Below are 17,603 nucleotides of genomic sequence, written 5' to 3' on the forward strand. Positions count from 1 at the left end.
GTGTAGGACACTGAAATAGGGCACTGTGAAATAAGGCACTGTGAAATAGGGCACTGTGAAATAGGTGTAGGGCGCTGTGAAATAGAGCTCTGTGAAATAGGTGTAGGGCACTGTGAAATAGGTGTAGGGCACTGTGAAATGAGCGTAGGGCACTGTGAAATGAGCGTAGGGCACTGTGAAATAGGGCACTGTGAAATAGGTGTAGGGCACTGTGAAATAGGGCACTGAAATAGGTGTAGGGCACTGTGAAATGAGCGTAGGGCACTGTGAAATGAGCGTAGGGTACTGTGAAATAGGGCGCTGTGAAATTGGAGTAGGGCGCTGTGAAATAGGGCGCTGTGAAATAGGGCACTGTAAAATAGGTGTAGGGTGCTGTGAAATAGGTGTAGGGCGCTGTGAAATAGGGCACTGTGAAATAGGTGTAGGGCGCTATGAAATAGGTGTAGGGAGCTATGAAATAGGTGTAGGGCGCTGTGAAATTGGAGTAGGGCGCTGTGAAATAGGGCGCTGTGAAATAGGGCACTGTAAAATAGGTGTAGGGTGCTGTGAAATAGGTGTAGGGCGCTGTGAAATAGGGCACTGTGAAATAGGTGTAGGGCGCTATGAAATAGGTGTAGGGAGCTATGAAATAGGTGTAGGGCACTGTGAAATAGGTGTAGGGTGCTGTGAAACAGGTGTAGGGCGCTGTGAAATAAGGCACTGTGAAATAGGTGTAGGGCGCTGTGAAATAGGTGTAGGGCGCTGTGAAATAGGGCACTGTGAAATAGGTGTAGGGCGCTGTGAAATAGGTGTAGGGCGCTATGAAATAGGTGTAGGGCGCTATGAAATAGGTGTAGGGCACTGTGAAATAGGTGTAGGGTGCTGTGAAATAGGTGTAGGGTGCTGTGAAATAGGTGTAGGGTGCTGTGAAATAGGTGTAGGGCGCTGTGAAATAGGGCACTGTGAAATAGGTGTAGGGCGATGTGAAATAGGTGTAGGGCACTGTGAAATAGGTGTAGGGCGCTGTGAAATAGGTTTAGGGCGCTGTGAAATAGGTGTAGGGCGCTGTGAAATAGGGCACTGTGAAATAAGGCTCTGTGAAATAGGGCTCTGTGAAATAGGTGTAGGGCACTGTGAAATAGGGCTCTGTGAAATAGGTGTAGGACACTGTGAAATAGGGCACTGTGAAATAAGGCACTGTGAAATAGGGCACTGTGAAATAGGTGTAGGGCGCTGTGAAATAGAGCTCTGTGAAATAGGTGTAGGGCACTGAAATAGGTGTAGGGCACTGTGAAATAGGTGTAGGTCACTGTGAAATAGGTGTAGGGCACTGTGAAATGAGCGTAGGGCACTGTGAAATAGGGCACTGTGAAATAGGTGTAGGGCACTGTGAAATAGGGCACTGAAATAGGTGTAGGGCACTGTGAAATGAGCGTAGGGCACTGTGAAATGAGCGTAGGGTACTGTGAAATAGGGCGCTGTGAAATTGGAGTAGGGCGCTGTGAAATAGGGCGCTGTGAAATAGGGCACTGTAAAATAGGTGTAGGGTGCTGTGAAATAGGTGTAGGGCGCTGTGAAATAGGGCACTGTGAAATAGGTGTAGGGCGCTATGAAATAGGTGTAGGGAGCTATGAAATAGGTGTAGGGCACTGTGAAATAGGTGTAGGGTGCTGTGAAACAGGTGTAGGGCGCTGTGAAATAAGGCACTGTGAAATAGGTGTAGGGCGCTGTGAAATAGGTGTAGGGCGCTGTGAAATAGGGCACTGTGAAATAGGTGTAGGGCGCTGTGAAATAGGTGTAGGGCGCTATGAAATAGGTGTAGGGCGCTATGAAATAGGTGTAGGGCACTGTGAAATAGGTGTAGGGTGCTGTGAAATAGGTGTAGGGTGCTGTGAAATAGGTGTAGGGTGCTGTGAAATAGGTGTAGGGCGCTGTGAAATAGGGCACTGTGAAATAGGTGTAGGGCGATGTGAAATAGGTGTAGGGCACTGTGAAATAGGTGTAGGGCGCTGTGAAATAGGTTTAGGGCGCTGTGAAATAGGTGTAGGGCGCTGTGAAATAGGGCACTGTGAAATAAGGCTCTGTGAAATAGGGCTCTGTGAAATAGGTGTAGGGCACTGTGAAATAGGGCTCTGTGAAATAGGTGTAGGACACTGTGAAATAGGGCACTGTGAAATAAGGCACTGTGAAATAGGGCACTGTGAAATAGGTGTAGGGCGCTGTGAAATAGAGCTCTGTGAAATAGGTGTAGGGCACTGAAATAGGTGTAGGGCACTGTGAAATAGGTGTAGGTCACTGTGAAATAGGTGTAGGGCACTGTGAAATGAGCGTAGGGCACTGTGAAATGAGCGTAGGGCACTGTGAAATAGGGCGCTGTGAAATAGGGCGCTGTGAAATAGTGCGCTGTGAAATAGGGCACTGTGAAATAGGTGTAGGGCACTGTGAAATAGGGCACTGTGAAATGAGCGTAGGGTACTGTGAAATAGGGCGCTGTGAAATAGGAGTAGGGCGCTGTGAAATAGGGCGCTGTGAAATAGGGCACTGTAAAATAGGTGTAGGGTGCTGTGAAATAGGGCACTGTGAAATAGGTGTAGGGCGCTGTGAAATAGGTGTAGGGCACTGTGAAATAGGTGTAGGGCGCTGTGAAATAGGTGTAGGGCACTGTGAAATAGGGCACTGTGAAATAGCAGTAGGGCACTGTGAAATAGGGCTCTGTGAAATAGGTGTAGGGCTCTGTGAAATAGGTGTAGGGCGCTGTGAAATAGGTGTAGGGCACTGTGAAATAGGTGTAGGGCACTGTGAAATAGGGCTCTGTGAAATAGGTGTAGGGCACTGTGTGATAGGGCACTGTGAAATAGGTGTAGGGCACTGTGAAATAGGGCACTGTGAAATAGGTGTAGGGCGCTGTGAAATAGGGCTCTGTGAAATAGGTGTAGGGCACTGTGACATAGGTGTAGGGCACTGTGAAATAGGTGTAGGGCACTGTGAAATAGGTGTAGGGCACTGTTAAATAGGGCACTGTGAAATAGGGCACTGTGAAATAGCAGTAGGGCACTGTGAAATAGGGCTCTGTGAAATAGGTGTAGGGCTCTGTGAAATAGGTGTAGGGCGCTGTGAAATAGGTGTAGGGCACTGTGAAATAGGTGTAGGGCACTGTGAAATAGGGCTCTGTGAAATAGGTGTAGGGCACTGTGTGATAGGGCACTGTGAAATAGGTGTAGGGCACTGTGAAATAGGGCACTGTGAAATAGGTGTAGGGCGCTGTGAAATAGGGCTCTGTGAAATAGGTGTAGGGCACTGTGACATAGGTGTAGGGCACTGTGAAATAGGTGTAGGGCACTGTGAAATAGGTGTAGGGCACTGTGAAATAGGTGTAGGGCACTGTGAAATGAGCGTAGGGCACTGTGAAATGAGCGTAGGGCACTGTGAAATAGGGCACTGTGAAATAGGGCACTGTGAAATAGGGCGCTGTGAAATAGGGCGCTGTGAAATAGGAGTAGGGCACTGTGAAATAGGGCACTGAAATAGGAGTAGGGCACTGTGAAATAGGGCACTGAAATAGGAGTAGGGCACTGTGAAATAGGGCGCTGTGAAATAGGAGTAGGGCACGGTGAAATAGGGCGCTGAAATAGGCGTAGGGCGCTGAAATAGGGCACTGTGAAATAGGGCACTGTGAAATAGGGCACTGTGAAATAGGAGTAGGGCACTGTGAAATAGGGCACTGTGAAATAGGTGTGGGGCACTGAAATAGGTGTAGGGCACTGTGAAATAGGGCGCTGTGAAATAGGTGTAGGGCTCTGTGAAATAGGTGTAGGGCACTGTGAAATAGGGCTCTGTGAAATAGGTGTAGGGCGCTGTGAAATAGGGCACTGTGAAATAGGTATAGGGCACTGTGAAATAGGTGTAGGGTGCTGTGAAATAGGTGTAGGGCGCTGTGAAATAGGGCACTGTGAAATAGGTGTAGGGCGCTGTGAAATAGGGCTCTGTGAAATAGGTGTAGGGCACTGTGAAATAGGTGTAGGGCGCTGTGAAATGAGCGTAGGGCACTGTGAAATAGGGCACTGTGAAATAGGGCACTGTGAAATAGGGCACTGTGAAATGGGTGTCGGGCACTGTGAAATGGGCGTAGGGCACTGTGAAATACTGTATATAGCCTCTCTACTGTATGTAGCCTCTCTACTCTATATAGCCTCTCTACTGTGTATAGCCTCTCTACTGTATATAGCCTCTCTAGTGTATATAGTCTCTCTACTGTATGTAGCCTCTCTAGTGTATATAGTCTCTCTACTGTATGTAGCCTCTAGTGTATATAGCCTCTCTAGTGTATATAGTCTCTACTGTATATAGTCTCTCTACTGTATGTAGCCTCTCTACTGTATATAGCCTCTACTGTATGTAGCCTCTCTACTCTACTCTATATAGCCTCTCTAATGCACGGGACACCCCCTGGACAGGATACTAGTCTATCTCCTGTTTCTAATGTACCAGGACACCCCCTGGACAGGACACTAGTCTATGGCAGATCCTATTGTATTGAGTCAGCTAGACACCCCCTGGACAGGACACTAGTCTATCTCCTGTTTCTAATGTACCAGGACACCCCCTGGACAGGACACTAGTCTATCTCCTGTTTCTAATGTACCAGGACACCCCCTGGACAGGACACTAGTCTATCTCCTGTTTCTGTATGGAGACAGCTTGATGTACAGGACACCCCCTGGACAGGACACTAGTCTATGGCAGATCCTATTGTATTGAGTCAGCTTGACACCCCCTGGACAGGACACTAGTCTATGGCAGGGCCTATTGTATTGAGTCAGCTAGACACCCCCTGGACAGGACACTCCCTGGACAGGACACTAGTCTATGGCAGGGCCTATTGTATTGAGTCAGCTAGACACTCCCTGGACAGGACACTAGTCTATGGCAGGACCTATTGTATTGAGTCAGCTAGACACCCCCTGGACAGGACACTAGTCTATGGCAGGACCTATTGTATTGAGTCAGCTAGACACCCCCTGGACAGGACACTCCCTGGACAGGACACTAGTCTATGACAGGGCCTATTGTATTGAGTCAGCTAGACACCCCCTGGACAGGACACTAGTCTATGGCAGGACCTATTGTATTGAGTCAGCTAGACACCCCCTGGACAGGACACTAGTCTATGGCAGGACCTATTGTATTGAGTCAGCTAGACACCCCCTGGACAGGACACTCCCTGGACAGGACACTAGTCTATGACAGGGCCTATTGTATTGAGTCAGCTAGACACCCCCTGGACAGGACACTCCCTGGACAGGACACTAGTCTATGGCAGGGCCTATTGTATTGAGTCAGCTAGACACTCCCTGGACAGGACACTAGTCTATGACAGGGCCTATTGTATTGAGTCAGCTAGACACCCCCTGGACAGGACACTAGTCTATGACAGGGCCTATTGTATTGAGTCAGCTAGACACTCCCTGGACAGGACACTAGTCTATGGCAGGGCCTATTGTATTGAGTCAGCTAGACACTCCCTGGACAGGACACTCCCTGGACAGGACACTAGTCTATGACAGGGCCTATTGTATTGAGTCAGCTAGACACTCCCTGGACAGGACACTCCCTGGACAGGACACTAGTCTATGACAGGACCTATTGTATTGAGTCAGCTAGACACTCCCTGGACAGGACACTCCCTGGACAGGACACTAGTCTATGACAGGGCCTATTGTATTGAGTCAGCTAGACACCCCCTGGACAGGACACTAGTCTATGGCAGGACCTATTGTATTGAGTCAGCTAGACACCCCCTGGACAGGACACTCCCTGGACAGGACACTAGTCTATGACAGGGCCTATTGTATTGGGTCAGCTAGACACCCCCTGGACAGGACACTAGTCTATGGCAGGACCTATTGTATTGAGTCAGCTAGACACCCCCTGGACAGGACACTAGTCTATGGCAGGACCTATTGTATTGAGTCAGCTAGACACCCCCTGGACAGGACACTAGTCTATGGCAGGACCTATTGTATTGAGTCAGCTAGACACCCCCTGGACAGGACACTAGTCTATGGCAGGACCTATTGTATTGAGTCAGCTAGACACTCCCTGGACAGGACACTCCCTGGACAGGACACTCCCTGGACAGGACACTCCCTGGACAGGACACTCCCTGGACAGGACACTCCCTGGACAGGACACTCCCTGGACAGGACACTCCCTGGACAGGACACTCCCTGGACAGGACACTAGTCTATGACAGGGCCTATTGTATTGAGTCAGCTAGACACTCCCTGGACAGGACACTCCCTGGACAGGACACTCCCTGGACAGGACACTCCCTGGACAGGACACTAGTCTATGACAGGGCCTATTGTATTGAGTCAGCTAGACACCCCCTGGACAGGACACTCCCTGGACAGGACACTCCCTGGACAGGACACTCCCTGGACAGGACACTCCCTGGACAGGACACTAGTCTATGGCAGGGCCTATTGTATTGAGTCAGCTAGACACCCCCTGGACAGGACACTAGTCTATGGCAGGACCTATTGTATTGAGTCAGCTAGACACTCCCTGGACAGGACACTCCCTGGACAGGACACTAGTCTATGACAGGGCCTATTGTATTGAGTCAGCTAGACACTCCCTGGACAGGACACTCCCTGGACAGGACACTCCCTGGACAGGACACTCCCTGGACAGGACACTCCCTGGACAGGACACTCCCTGGACAGGACACTAGTCTATGACAGGGCCTATTGTATTGAGTCAGCTAGACACCCCCTGGACAGGACACTCCCTGGACAGGACACTAGTCTATGACAGGGCCTATTGTATTGTCTATCTATTGATGGTATAATGTTTTTAATCTTACATATTGTCATTTGCACCTTGTCTTCTGCAGTGGCCACCAGTGATCACCTTCGGAGTAAAAATGCAAGATCTACTGCTCAGATTGTTTTTTAAATTTAGACGTAAACCTACACTGCTGCTACTCTCTGTTCATCATATATGCTCAGATTACTTTAACCATATCTACATGTTCATACTACCTAGATCTACTGCTCAGATTGTTTTTTAAATCAACGTAAACCTATGCAACATTAACCTATTTAAAAACAGTTCTGTAGTGAGTTTTGTGCAGTAGGCTCAATACATTATCCCTGCATATTGGCTATGCTCAGTCGGCTATAGGCCCAGTACATTATCACTGCATATTGGCTATGCTCAGTCGGCTATAGGCCCAGTACATTATCCCTGCATATTGGCTATGCTCAGTAGGCTATAGGCCCAGTACATTATCACTGCATATTGGCTATGCATGAATTGCCCTGCCAATGTTGCTCTTCTCAGACCATTTAGAAATGATATATATTTTTAATTGGTATATGATCACAGTGGTAATAGATAATTAGTTGTATTACTTGTGAGGCCCAGCTGAGTTACTGGACTGACGGGCTGCGACTGATACTCAGTGGTGAAGCTGCCTCTCACCTGACTCACCGTCCCTCCGCTGAGGAAAGGGGACACCGTCCCTCTTCTGAGGAAAGGGGACACCGTCCCTCCTCTGAGGAAAGGGGACACCGTCCCTCCTCTGAGGAAAGGGGACACCGTCCCTCCTCTGAGGAAAGGGGACACCGTCCCTCCTCTGAGGAAAGGGGACACCGTCCCTCCTCTGAGGAAAGGGTACACCGTCCCTCCGCTGAGGAAAGGGTACACCGTCCCTCCGCTGAGGAAAGGGGACACCGTCCCTCCGCTGAGGAAAGGGGACACCGTCCCTCCGCTGAGGAAAGGGGACACCGTCCCTCCGCTGAGGAAAGGGGACACCGTCCCTCCGCTGAGGAAAGGGGACACCGTCCCTCCGCTGAGGAAAGGGGACACCGTCCCTCCGCTGAGGAAAGGGGACACCGTCCCTCCGCTGAGGAAAGGGGACACCGTCCCTCCTCTGAGGAAAGGGGACACCGCCCCTCCGCTGAGGAAAGGGGACACCGTCCCTCCGCTGAGGAAAGGGGACACCGTCCCTCCGCTGAGGAAAGGGGACACCGTCCCTCCGCTGAGGAAAGGGGACACCGTCCCTCCGCTGAGGAAAGGGGACACCGTCCCTCCGCTGAGGAAAGGGGACACCGTCCCTCTTCTGAGGAAAGGGGACACCGTCCCTCTTCTGAGGAAAGGGGACACCGTCCCTCCTCTGGGGAAAGGGGACACGGCTCCAGCTGATGGTGTTACCTCAAGTCCCACTGCCTTATTTCTGCCTCTGGCATCATTTAAGGTTATCAACTTTGCTGTGCGCTCCGGGATTCTTGTGTCGGTCTATGGCTCGAGGAAACTGTGCAGGGGAACGCTGTGTCTTCCCCGGGCCACTAGGGCTGTTGAATCAAGTGCACCTACCGCCAAGAGCGCTAAACGAAGGGGGGGGGGAATAGGAACTCAAGGTCGACCAGTTGATTGCGACCCGTCCAATGATATCTGGGGTTGGAGTCTTTTAGGGGCGGTTTCTCAGACACAAGTCAAGCATAGTCCTGGATCATGCTCAATGGAGCGTCTCCGTCTAAAACAGGCTATGCGTAATCTGTGTCCAGGAAACCAGTCCTCAATCTGTTAATATCAGTGTTTCAGTGAGTCTATTATGGGCAGTCTGATAAACAGTTGAAACCCTGATTTAAAGGAGTTTAGCAGTTTTAAATGTTGGTTTATTAAACTGGCAGTTTAGCAGTTTTAAATGTTGGTTTATTAAACTGGCAGTTTAGCAGTTTTAAATGTTGGTTTATTAAACTGGCAGTTTAGCAGTTTTAAATGTTGGTTTATTAAACTGGCAGTTTAGCAGTTTTAAATGTTGGTTCAGTAAACTTATTGCTGCTTTTCTTCTCTTTTCTAAAATAACAACATTGACCTTCAACCTTGCAGGACTCTATCCGTGCGTCGTTCTCCATGTACGACCTCAACCTGGATGTGAATGACTTCCCGAAGAAGGCTGCTACTCTGGAGGGCAACCATCTTCTCTCCCACCTCAACGGCTCCTCATGCTCTGACCTGCAGCAGATAGACCTCGACCTGGCCCCTCTCTCCCTGGGTACTTTCAAGAGCCATCTGGACCTGGTCAGCGGCTGGGAGGAGGCCCATCCCCGGGACAACTCCCCCATCGGCCCCATCTCAACCCCTGCTAGTACTACTGTACCTGGGGTAGGGGGACCAGGGGTTGGTACTGGGGGGAAGGATGTTCACAGGCTCCACACCACCCCCAGCCTCTCCAAGCTGATCCGGGTGCGCTCCCCAGAGAGGTGCCCCTCTGCTAGGCCTGAGAATAAACACCAGGCCCCTGCGTCGATCCAGACTCAGGCCTCTATTAAGGTAGCTAAGCCTAAAGAGGAGACCCCAGCGGAGCCCAAGAACATTACTACTCCTACTCCTGGGGCTGGTAAGAACATTACTACTCCTACTCCTGGGGTTAATGCTGGGGCTGGTAAGAACATGACTACTCCTACTCCTGGGGCTGGCAAGCTGAAGAAGGTCAAGAAGCAGCAACGTCAGGACCAGCTGCCTCCAGAACAGAACCAGATCAGACCCGGATCCAAAGCAGCTGCAGAGTCGCAGAAAACTGGTTTCAGCAGTTCTGATGCTGTTGGTTCTAAGGCTGGTTCTGGTTCCAAACCACCACCTCACTCAGCTGAGAGCCAGAGAACCGGGGCAAGGAGGGCGGAGGAGACCAGACCCACCCGGCAGACGGCCACCAACGGGACAGCGAGTAGCTCCGGTGCTCCCAGCACCCAAAGAGGGAAGGGGGAGGAGCAAGAGGCCAAAGGTCACTCTGCCACCTCAACCAATCACAACCAAGCCCAGCAGCAGCAGCAACCCAAGGGGAAGAATAAGAAGAACAAGAACAAGGGAGAGAAAACCAGCCGGAACATCGGTACGTTAGTTTAGATAACCCTCTAGTTGACTGTCTCTTGTGTTATACATGTTGTAGGAGAGGAGACATGTCAGGTATGTTAGTTTAGATAACCCTCTAGTTGACTGTCTCTTGTGTTATACATGTTGTAGGAGAGGAGACATGTCAGGTACATTAGTTTAGATAACCCTCTCGTTGACTGTCTCTTGTGTTATACATGTAGGAAGGGAGACGTCAGTGTGAATGATAAAGCGATCAGACCGTTCGTTGGTGGTGATGTTTCTGCCCTGTTTCTTTCATCCCCAGACGATGTGTTCCTCCCTAAAGACGTGGACCCAAAAGAAATGGATGAGATTGATCGTGAGGTGGAATACTTCAAAAGGTAACGCTCGGCTCCGGTGACAATCCCAAACATTTAGGGCCGCTTTACCAAACAGACATTCTCCATTAAAAGTCATTCTAGACTTAGTCTTTGTCTGGGGAAACTGGACTTTTTTTTTTTGGGGGGGGGGGGGGGAGCGCCACCAGCCTCCTGGTAATAGAACCATGTTGTGATATTTCTCTCGTCTCTCTGTAGGTTTTGCCTTGACTCTGCTAAACAGACCCGCCAGAAGGTTGCAGTAAACTGGTCCAACTTTACCCTCAAATAGGTTCCTTCCAACGCAGCCCAGTAACTGATGGGTTCTAGAATGCAGAACCCCTCCCCTCTCCCCCTAACGTGACTATGTCCATACAACCCCGACGGCCTGAGGCCTTCTCTCATTCCCACTCTTCCTCTTCTTCCTCACCAAGCCAAGGAACCCTGGTGCAACACCATTTTCCATTGGTCAGGACTGCGATGCTATTGGCTGACAGCCAGGGATCATTCTCACACACGGGCCCAACTGAGGACTCGACTCTTTGCTGTTTCACAACGAGGGAGATGAGGGATCCAGGTTGAGACACAGACGGGTGTTGGTTCTCCGTCTGTCAGATCAGATCTACTGTGTACTTCACTATGTAGTATGGAAAACAGTTACCTTTTTACAATAAAAATGTGTTTTTATTGTAATTGTGGGACATTTTAACATTGTAGAAACCTTCTTGGATTGTTATTGGTTGGTTCTATTTGGTGCTTCTGTTCTCTAAAGGTACTGACCCACGACCCACAATGAACTTTTACTGTCTTTAGTTTAGGGTAATCTCCCCCATCTCTTCCTCAACACACAGCGCTCTGTTTATTGGCACTCTTTTAGATAATCAATTGTCTCTAAAGGATTTTACGTTGATTTTACATTGATTTTAAGTTCAATGTTGATCTTACGTTGATTTTAAGGTCAGAATAGGTCTTATGGTTTGGAGGATGTCATGTTAACGCACATTATACTGTCATGGACCCCCCCCCCCCTGTCATGGACCCCCCCCCCCCCATTATACTGTCATGGACCCCCCCCCCCCATGTGTGGACCCCCCCCCCCCCCCCTGTCATGGACCCCCCCCCCCATTATACTGTCATGGACCCCCCCCCCCCATGTGTGGACCCCCCCCCCCTGTCATGGACACCATGTGTGGGTTGGTTATCTATACTGTCATGGACACCATGTGTGGGTTGGTTATCTATACTGTCATGGACACCATGTGTGGGTTGATCTATACTGTCATGGACACCATGTGTGGGTTGATCTATACTGTCATGGACACCATGTGTGGGTTGGTTATCTATACTGTCATGGACACCATGTGTGGGTTGATCTATACTGTCATGGACACCATGTGTGGGTTGGTTATCTATACTGTCATGGACACCATGTGTGGGTTGGTTATCCATACTCTCATGGACACCATGTGTGGGTTGGTTATCTATACTGTCATGGACACCATGTGTGGGTTGGTTATCTATACTCTCAATGGACACCATGTGTGGGTTGGTTATCTATACTGTCATGGACACCATGTGTGGGTTGGTTATCTATACTGTCATGGACACCATGTGTGGGTTGGTTATCCATACTCTCATGGACACCATGTGTGGGTTGGTTATCTATACTGTCATGGACATCATGTGTGGGTTGGTTATCTATACTGTCATGGACACCATGTGTGGGTTGGTTATCTATACTCTCAATGGACACCATGTGTGGGTTGGTTATCTATACTGTCATGGACACCATGTGTGGGTTGGTTATCTATACTGTCATGGACACCATGTGTGGGTTGGTTATCTATACTCTCATGGACACCGTGTGTGGGTTGGTTATCTATACTGTCATGGACACCATGTGTGGGTTGTTTATCTATACTGTCATGGACACCATGTGTGGGTTGGTTATCTATACTGTCATGGACACCATGTGTGGGTTGGTTATCTATACTATCATGGACACCATGTGTGGGTTGGTTATCTATACTGTCATGGACACCATGTGTGGGTTGGTTATCTATACTGTCATGGACACCATGTGTGGGTTGGTTATCTATACTCTCATGGACACCATGTGTGGGTTGGTTATCTATACTATCATGGACACCATGTGTGGGTTGGTTATCTATACTGTCTTGGACACCATGTGTGGGTTGGTTATCTATACTGTCTTGGACACCATGTGTGGGTTGGTTATCTATACTGTCATGGACACCATGTGTGGGTTGGTTATCTATACTGTCATGGACACCATGTGTGGGTTGGTTATCTATACTGTCATAGACACCATGTGTGGGTTGGTTATCTATACTGTCATGGACACCATGTGTGGGTTGGTTATCTATACTGTCATGGACACCATGTGTGGGTTGGTTATCTATACTCTCATGGACACCATGTGTGGGTTGGTTATCTATACTGTCATGGACACCATGTGTGGGTTGGTTATCTATACTGTCATGGACACCATGTGTGGGTTGGTTATCTATACTGTCATGGACACCATGTGTGGGTTGGTTATCTATACTGTCATGGACACCATGTGTGGGTTGGTTATCTATACTGTCATGGACACCATGTGTGGGTTGGTTATCTATACTGTCATGGACACCATGTGTGGGTTGGTTATCTATACTGTCATGGACACCATGTGTGGGTTGGTTATCTATACTGTCATGGACACCATGTGTGGGTTGGTTATCTATACTGTCATGGACACCATGTGTGGGTTGGTTATCTATACTGTCATGGACACCATGTGTGGGTTGGTTATCTATACTGTCATAGACGCCATGTGTGGGTTGGTTATCTATCCTGGTATTGTGCTCTCATGACCCCGAATCGTACTGCTCTGATTGTGCCAACGTGACCCCTCATTATGACATCACAGGCTGAACCAACACTGTTCATTCATTTAATGGTTTGTAGCTTCAACATCAAGTCTGAGTTCAAGATTGTGCCCTATTCGCTATGTAGTGCACTCCTTTAGACCAGGACCCCGGAAGGGCTATAGTGAAAAGTAGTGCACTATATAGGGAATAGGGTGCAACCATAGAGTCCCATTGAGTAAGTCATTATGGTGTAGTTTATCAATGTTCCTCAAACTGTAGGAGTCAACGACAGTGGATGACACAGACCAATAGATTCATTACCCCTCTTGTACAATGCTATTATTTTGTATGAAATTGTGTTTAAACAAAAATGAACGTTTGGAAAGTAATCAACGACACTAATATAAACTCAATCTTTTTTTTTAAATAAATAAATAAACAAAATATTTATCTGGTTACTGTGTTTAACACTTGGAATCACATCTTCACAAGATGTGGTTAAATGAAACCAGATTGATTTCTCCCCTGTATATTCTATATAAGTCGTGGTTATCTTCAGTGGTCAGCCTCCCCATGTTCTGATATCGAGCCATGCTCCATACTTCTCTTTATGCTTCAAAGTTACATCTTTAGACCCATTGGTTGTTGATGTAACTGCTAATCAGAGCTGATATCTCCCATTGGTTGTTGATGTAACTGCTAATCAGAGCTGATATCTCCCATTGGTTGTTGATGTAACTGCTAATCAGAGCTGATATCTCCCATTGGTTGTTGATGTAACTGCTAATCAGAGCTGATATCTCCCATTGGTTGTTGATGTAACTGCTAATCAGAGCTGATATCTCCCATTGGTTGTTGATGTAACTGCTAATCAGAGCTGATATCTCCCATTGGTTGTTGATGTAACTGCTAATCAGAGCTGATATCTCCCATTGGTTGTTGAAGTAACTGCTAATCAGAGCTGATATCTCCCATTGGTTGTTGATGTAACTGCTAATCAGAGCTGATATCTCCCATTGGTTGTTGATGTAACTGCTAATCAGAGCTGATATCTCCCATTGGTTGTTGATGTAACTGCTAATCAGAGCTGATATCTCCCATTGGTTGTTGATGTAACTGCTAATCAGAGCTGATATCTCCCATTGGTTGTTGATGTAACTGCTAATCAGAGCTGATATCTCCCATTGGTTGTTGAAGTAACTGCTAATCAGAGCTGATATCTCCCATTGGTTGTTGAAGTAACTGCTAATCAGAGCTGATATCTCCCATTGGTTGTTGATGTAACTGCTATCAGAGCTGATATCTCCCATTGGTTGTTGATGTAACTGCTAATCAGAGCTGATATCTCCCATTGGTTGTTGATGTAACTGCTAATCAGAGCTGATATCTCCCATTGGTTGTTGATGTAACTGCTAATCAGAGCTGATATCTCCCATTGGTTGTTGATGTAACTGCTAATCAGAGCTGATATCTCCCATTGGTTGTTGAAGTAACTGCTAATCAGAGCTGATATCTCCCATTGGTTGTTGATGTAACTGCTAATCAGAGCTGATATCTCCCATTGGTTGTTGAAGTAACTGCTAATCAGAGCTGATATCTTCCATTGGTTGTTGATGTAACTGCTATCAGAGCTGATATCTCCCATTGGTTGTTGATGTAACTGCTATCAGAGCTGATATCTCCCATTGGTTGTTGAAGTAACTGCTAATCAGAGCTGATATCTCCCATTGGTTGTTGATGTAACTGCTAATCAGAGCTGATATCTCCCATTGGTTGTTGAAGTAACTGCTATCAGAGCTGATATCTCCCATTGGTTGTTGATGTAACTGCTATCAGAGCTGATATCTCCCATTGGTTGTTGAAGTAACTGCTAATCAGAGCTGATATCTCCCATTGGTTGTTGATGTAACTGCTAATCAGAGCTGATATCTCCCATTGGTTGATGATGTAACTGCTAATCAGAGCTGATATCTCCCATTGGTTGTTGAAGTAACTGCTATCAGAGCCGATATCTTCCCCTATGGTGGTGTAACTGCTATCAGAGCCGATATCTTCCCCTATGGTGGTGTGTGATTATGGTTCTATACTGTGGCCATGTTCTCAACAGTCTTTGCTTCTCAAACGGCACCCTATTCCCTATATAGTGCACTACCTGTGACCAGGGCCCATAGGCTAGTGCACTACCTGTGACCAGGGCCCATAGGCTAGTGCACTACCTGTGACCAGGGCCCATAGGCTAGTGCACTACTTGTGACCATGGCCCATAGGGTAGTGTACTATATAGGGAATAGGGTGCTATTTGGGACGCTACACCATGGCTGCCTCATACTGTTGTTTTGATCTCTCAACTCCTTCACATCTTCACACACAGGATTGTATTCATTAGGGATCCAACGGACGAAAACAGACAAACAAGAAGGACGACTTGTCCATTTTAACAACTTTTTTTTCATTTTTTTTTTCAGTTGAACATTTTTTGTACATAAAAGTGATTTTGGGGCATTTTAAACAAGTCCGCAATGATAACCTGGTCTCACTGAGGTTTGGTGAGGATTTCAACCATGGTACAAAAATTCACAATGCTCTCTGACTCTTCTGGGGTCATACATCTCAATAAGAACCTCTGCTGTCACTCAGTATCTTCTGAGTTCCCTTTTCTGATCAGAAAACGATCAATAGTTTAAGTGATGTTTCCGATAGAAGTGGTGCTTCGATGATTCCAAGTTGGTCATCAAAAAAACACGTCACAAGTTTCCGTGATTTCATGTTTTATTTTATTTTTTCCTTCCCGAAAATCTGTTTCTGAAATTTTGTATCCCAGTTTATATTCAACTAGAAGACTTGATCTGAAATGTGTGGAATGTAGATGTACACTATACCGTTAATGTCGGCCTAAGACAAGTTGGCCTTTCTGTTTCTGTTTTTTTTAATTATTATTCACTTTTGATACTGTGAAAATCTTTCGTTCAGAAAGATTAAAACATTACAGTTTTGACAAAATTAAGTGTTGTGTTTTATTTCTGAGTGGTTTTAAGGATGCATAGTGATAAGTAAATTCGTTAAGAGAATTCTCTTAATATTTTCAACCAAAGTCCTCTTTCAAGGTCATGTCCGGACTACCAGAGGATGGCAGACACAAGGGTTAGGATTTACACCAGCTCTCAAAGTCTTACTGACAGACTACCAGAGGATGGCAGACACAAGGGTTAGGATTTACACCAGCTCTCAAAGTCTTACTGACAGCTCGTTGGGGAAAATGAATGGGGTTTTGGAAGAAATGCAGAAAAGGAGGTCTGAGGTAAACACAGGCTGAGGAGATCTGATCTGAGGTAAACACAGGCCGAGGGGATCTGATCTGAGGTAAACACAGGCCGAGGAGATCTGATCTGAGGTAAACACAGGCCGAGGAGATCTGATCTGAGGTAAACACAGGCTGAGGGGATCGTATGTTTTGTTCTATGAGATAATAGCAGTTGGTTACCAGAACCTTTATGAATTATGAAGCCTTTGTATTTATTACATGATTTCTGCATTTATCATAAATTTTCCTCATTGCCTTTGTCCGACGAACCATGGCGCAGTTTTATTTTTAAAACCCTGATGGTTCCAATCATTTTTTTTTCTTCCCTATTCATATTTGCATCTTGGATTTTTGAACTACTTCATACAAGGTCTGTGTCTCGTGTAGACTTACCCTGGCAACAGAGAAGACCTCAACTTCCTGCAGGAATGTCATCTCTAGCCGACACTTTCAGCTACCGTTCACCAGCGCGCTCGGAGACTCCAATCCATTAACTTCTTCTGTCCCCTTTCTCGGTCTTGGCTAGAATTATCAATGAACCTACCAGGTACCACCCTAAAGCCGTAAACACGGGCACCCTCATAGATATCATCATAACCAACTTGCCCTCTAAATACACCTCTGCTGTTTTCAACCAAGATCTCAGCGATCACTGCCTCATTGCCTGCATCCGTTATGGGTCAGCGCTATTTTACTTTAAGAAGAATGTGAAATGTCAGAATAATAGTAGAAAGAAATAATTTATTTCAGCTTTTATTTCTTTCATCATATTCCCAGTGGGTCAAAAATATATGGCCACTCCAATACCTCGATTTTGTTGTCCTTAAGCCATTTGGAAGTATGCTTGGGGTTATTGTCCATTTGGAAGACCCATTTGAGACCATGCTTTAACTTCCTGACTGATGTCTTGAGATGCTGCTTCAATATATCCACATAATTTTCCTTCCTCATGATGCCATCTATTTTGTGAAGTGCACCAGTCCCTCCTGCAGCAAAGCACCCCCACAACATGATGCTGCCACCTCCGTGCTTCGCGGTTGGGATGGTGTTCTTTGGCTTGAAAGCGTTCCCCTTTTTCCTCCAAACATAATGATGGTCATTATGGCCAAACAGTTCTATTTTTGTTTCATCAGACCAGAGGACATTTTTCCAAAAAGTACGATCTTTGTCTCCATGTGCAGTTGCAAACTGTAGTCTGGCTTTTTATGGTGG

General features: G+C 47.0%; 2 protein-coding genes across 2 annotated transcripts in view; both read left to right on the plus strand.

Moving 5' to 3' along the window:
* fam193b (family with sequence similarity 193 member B) overlaps positions 1–10,910 on the plus strand; it is a 56,356-nt gene extending 45,446 nt beyond the window's left edge. The window contains exons 9-11 of the mRNA XM_031789489.1: positions 8,878–9,880; positions 10,166–10,241; positions 10,437–10,910. Of these exons, the coding sequence (XP_031645349.1) occupies positions 8,878–9,880; positions 10,166–10,241; positions 10,437–10,509 (1,152 nt within the window). The 3' untranslated portion in view covers positions 10,510–10,910. The remainder of the gene's footprint in view (positions 1–8,877; positions 9,881–10,165; positions 10,242–10,436) is intronic.
* A 477-nt stretch (positions 10,911–11,387) lies between these two features.
* LOC116353560 (uncharacterized) lies at positions 11,388–16,090 on the plus strand. The gene is made up of 2 exons (XM_031789490.1): positions 11,388–11,482; positions 11,690–16,090. The coding sequence occupies exon 2, from the start codon at positions 11,963–11,965 to the stop codon at positions 13,091–13,093; it is 1,131 nt and encodes a 376-aa protein (XP_031645350.1). The 5' UTR covers positions 11,388–11,482; positions 11,690–11,962; the 3' UTR covers positions 13,094–16,090.
* The last annotated feature ends 1,513 nt before the right edge of the window (positions 16,091–17,603 follow it).

Source organism: Oncorhynchus kisutch, linkage group LG15 (genome assembly GCF_002021735.2).
Source record: "Oncorhynchus kisutch isolate 150728-3 linkage group LG15, Okis_V2, whole genome shotgun sequence".
Lineage (NCBI taxonomy): Eukaryota > Metazoa > Chordata > Actinopteri > Salmoniformes > Salmonidae > Oncorhynchus > Oncorhynchus kisutch.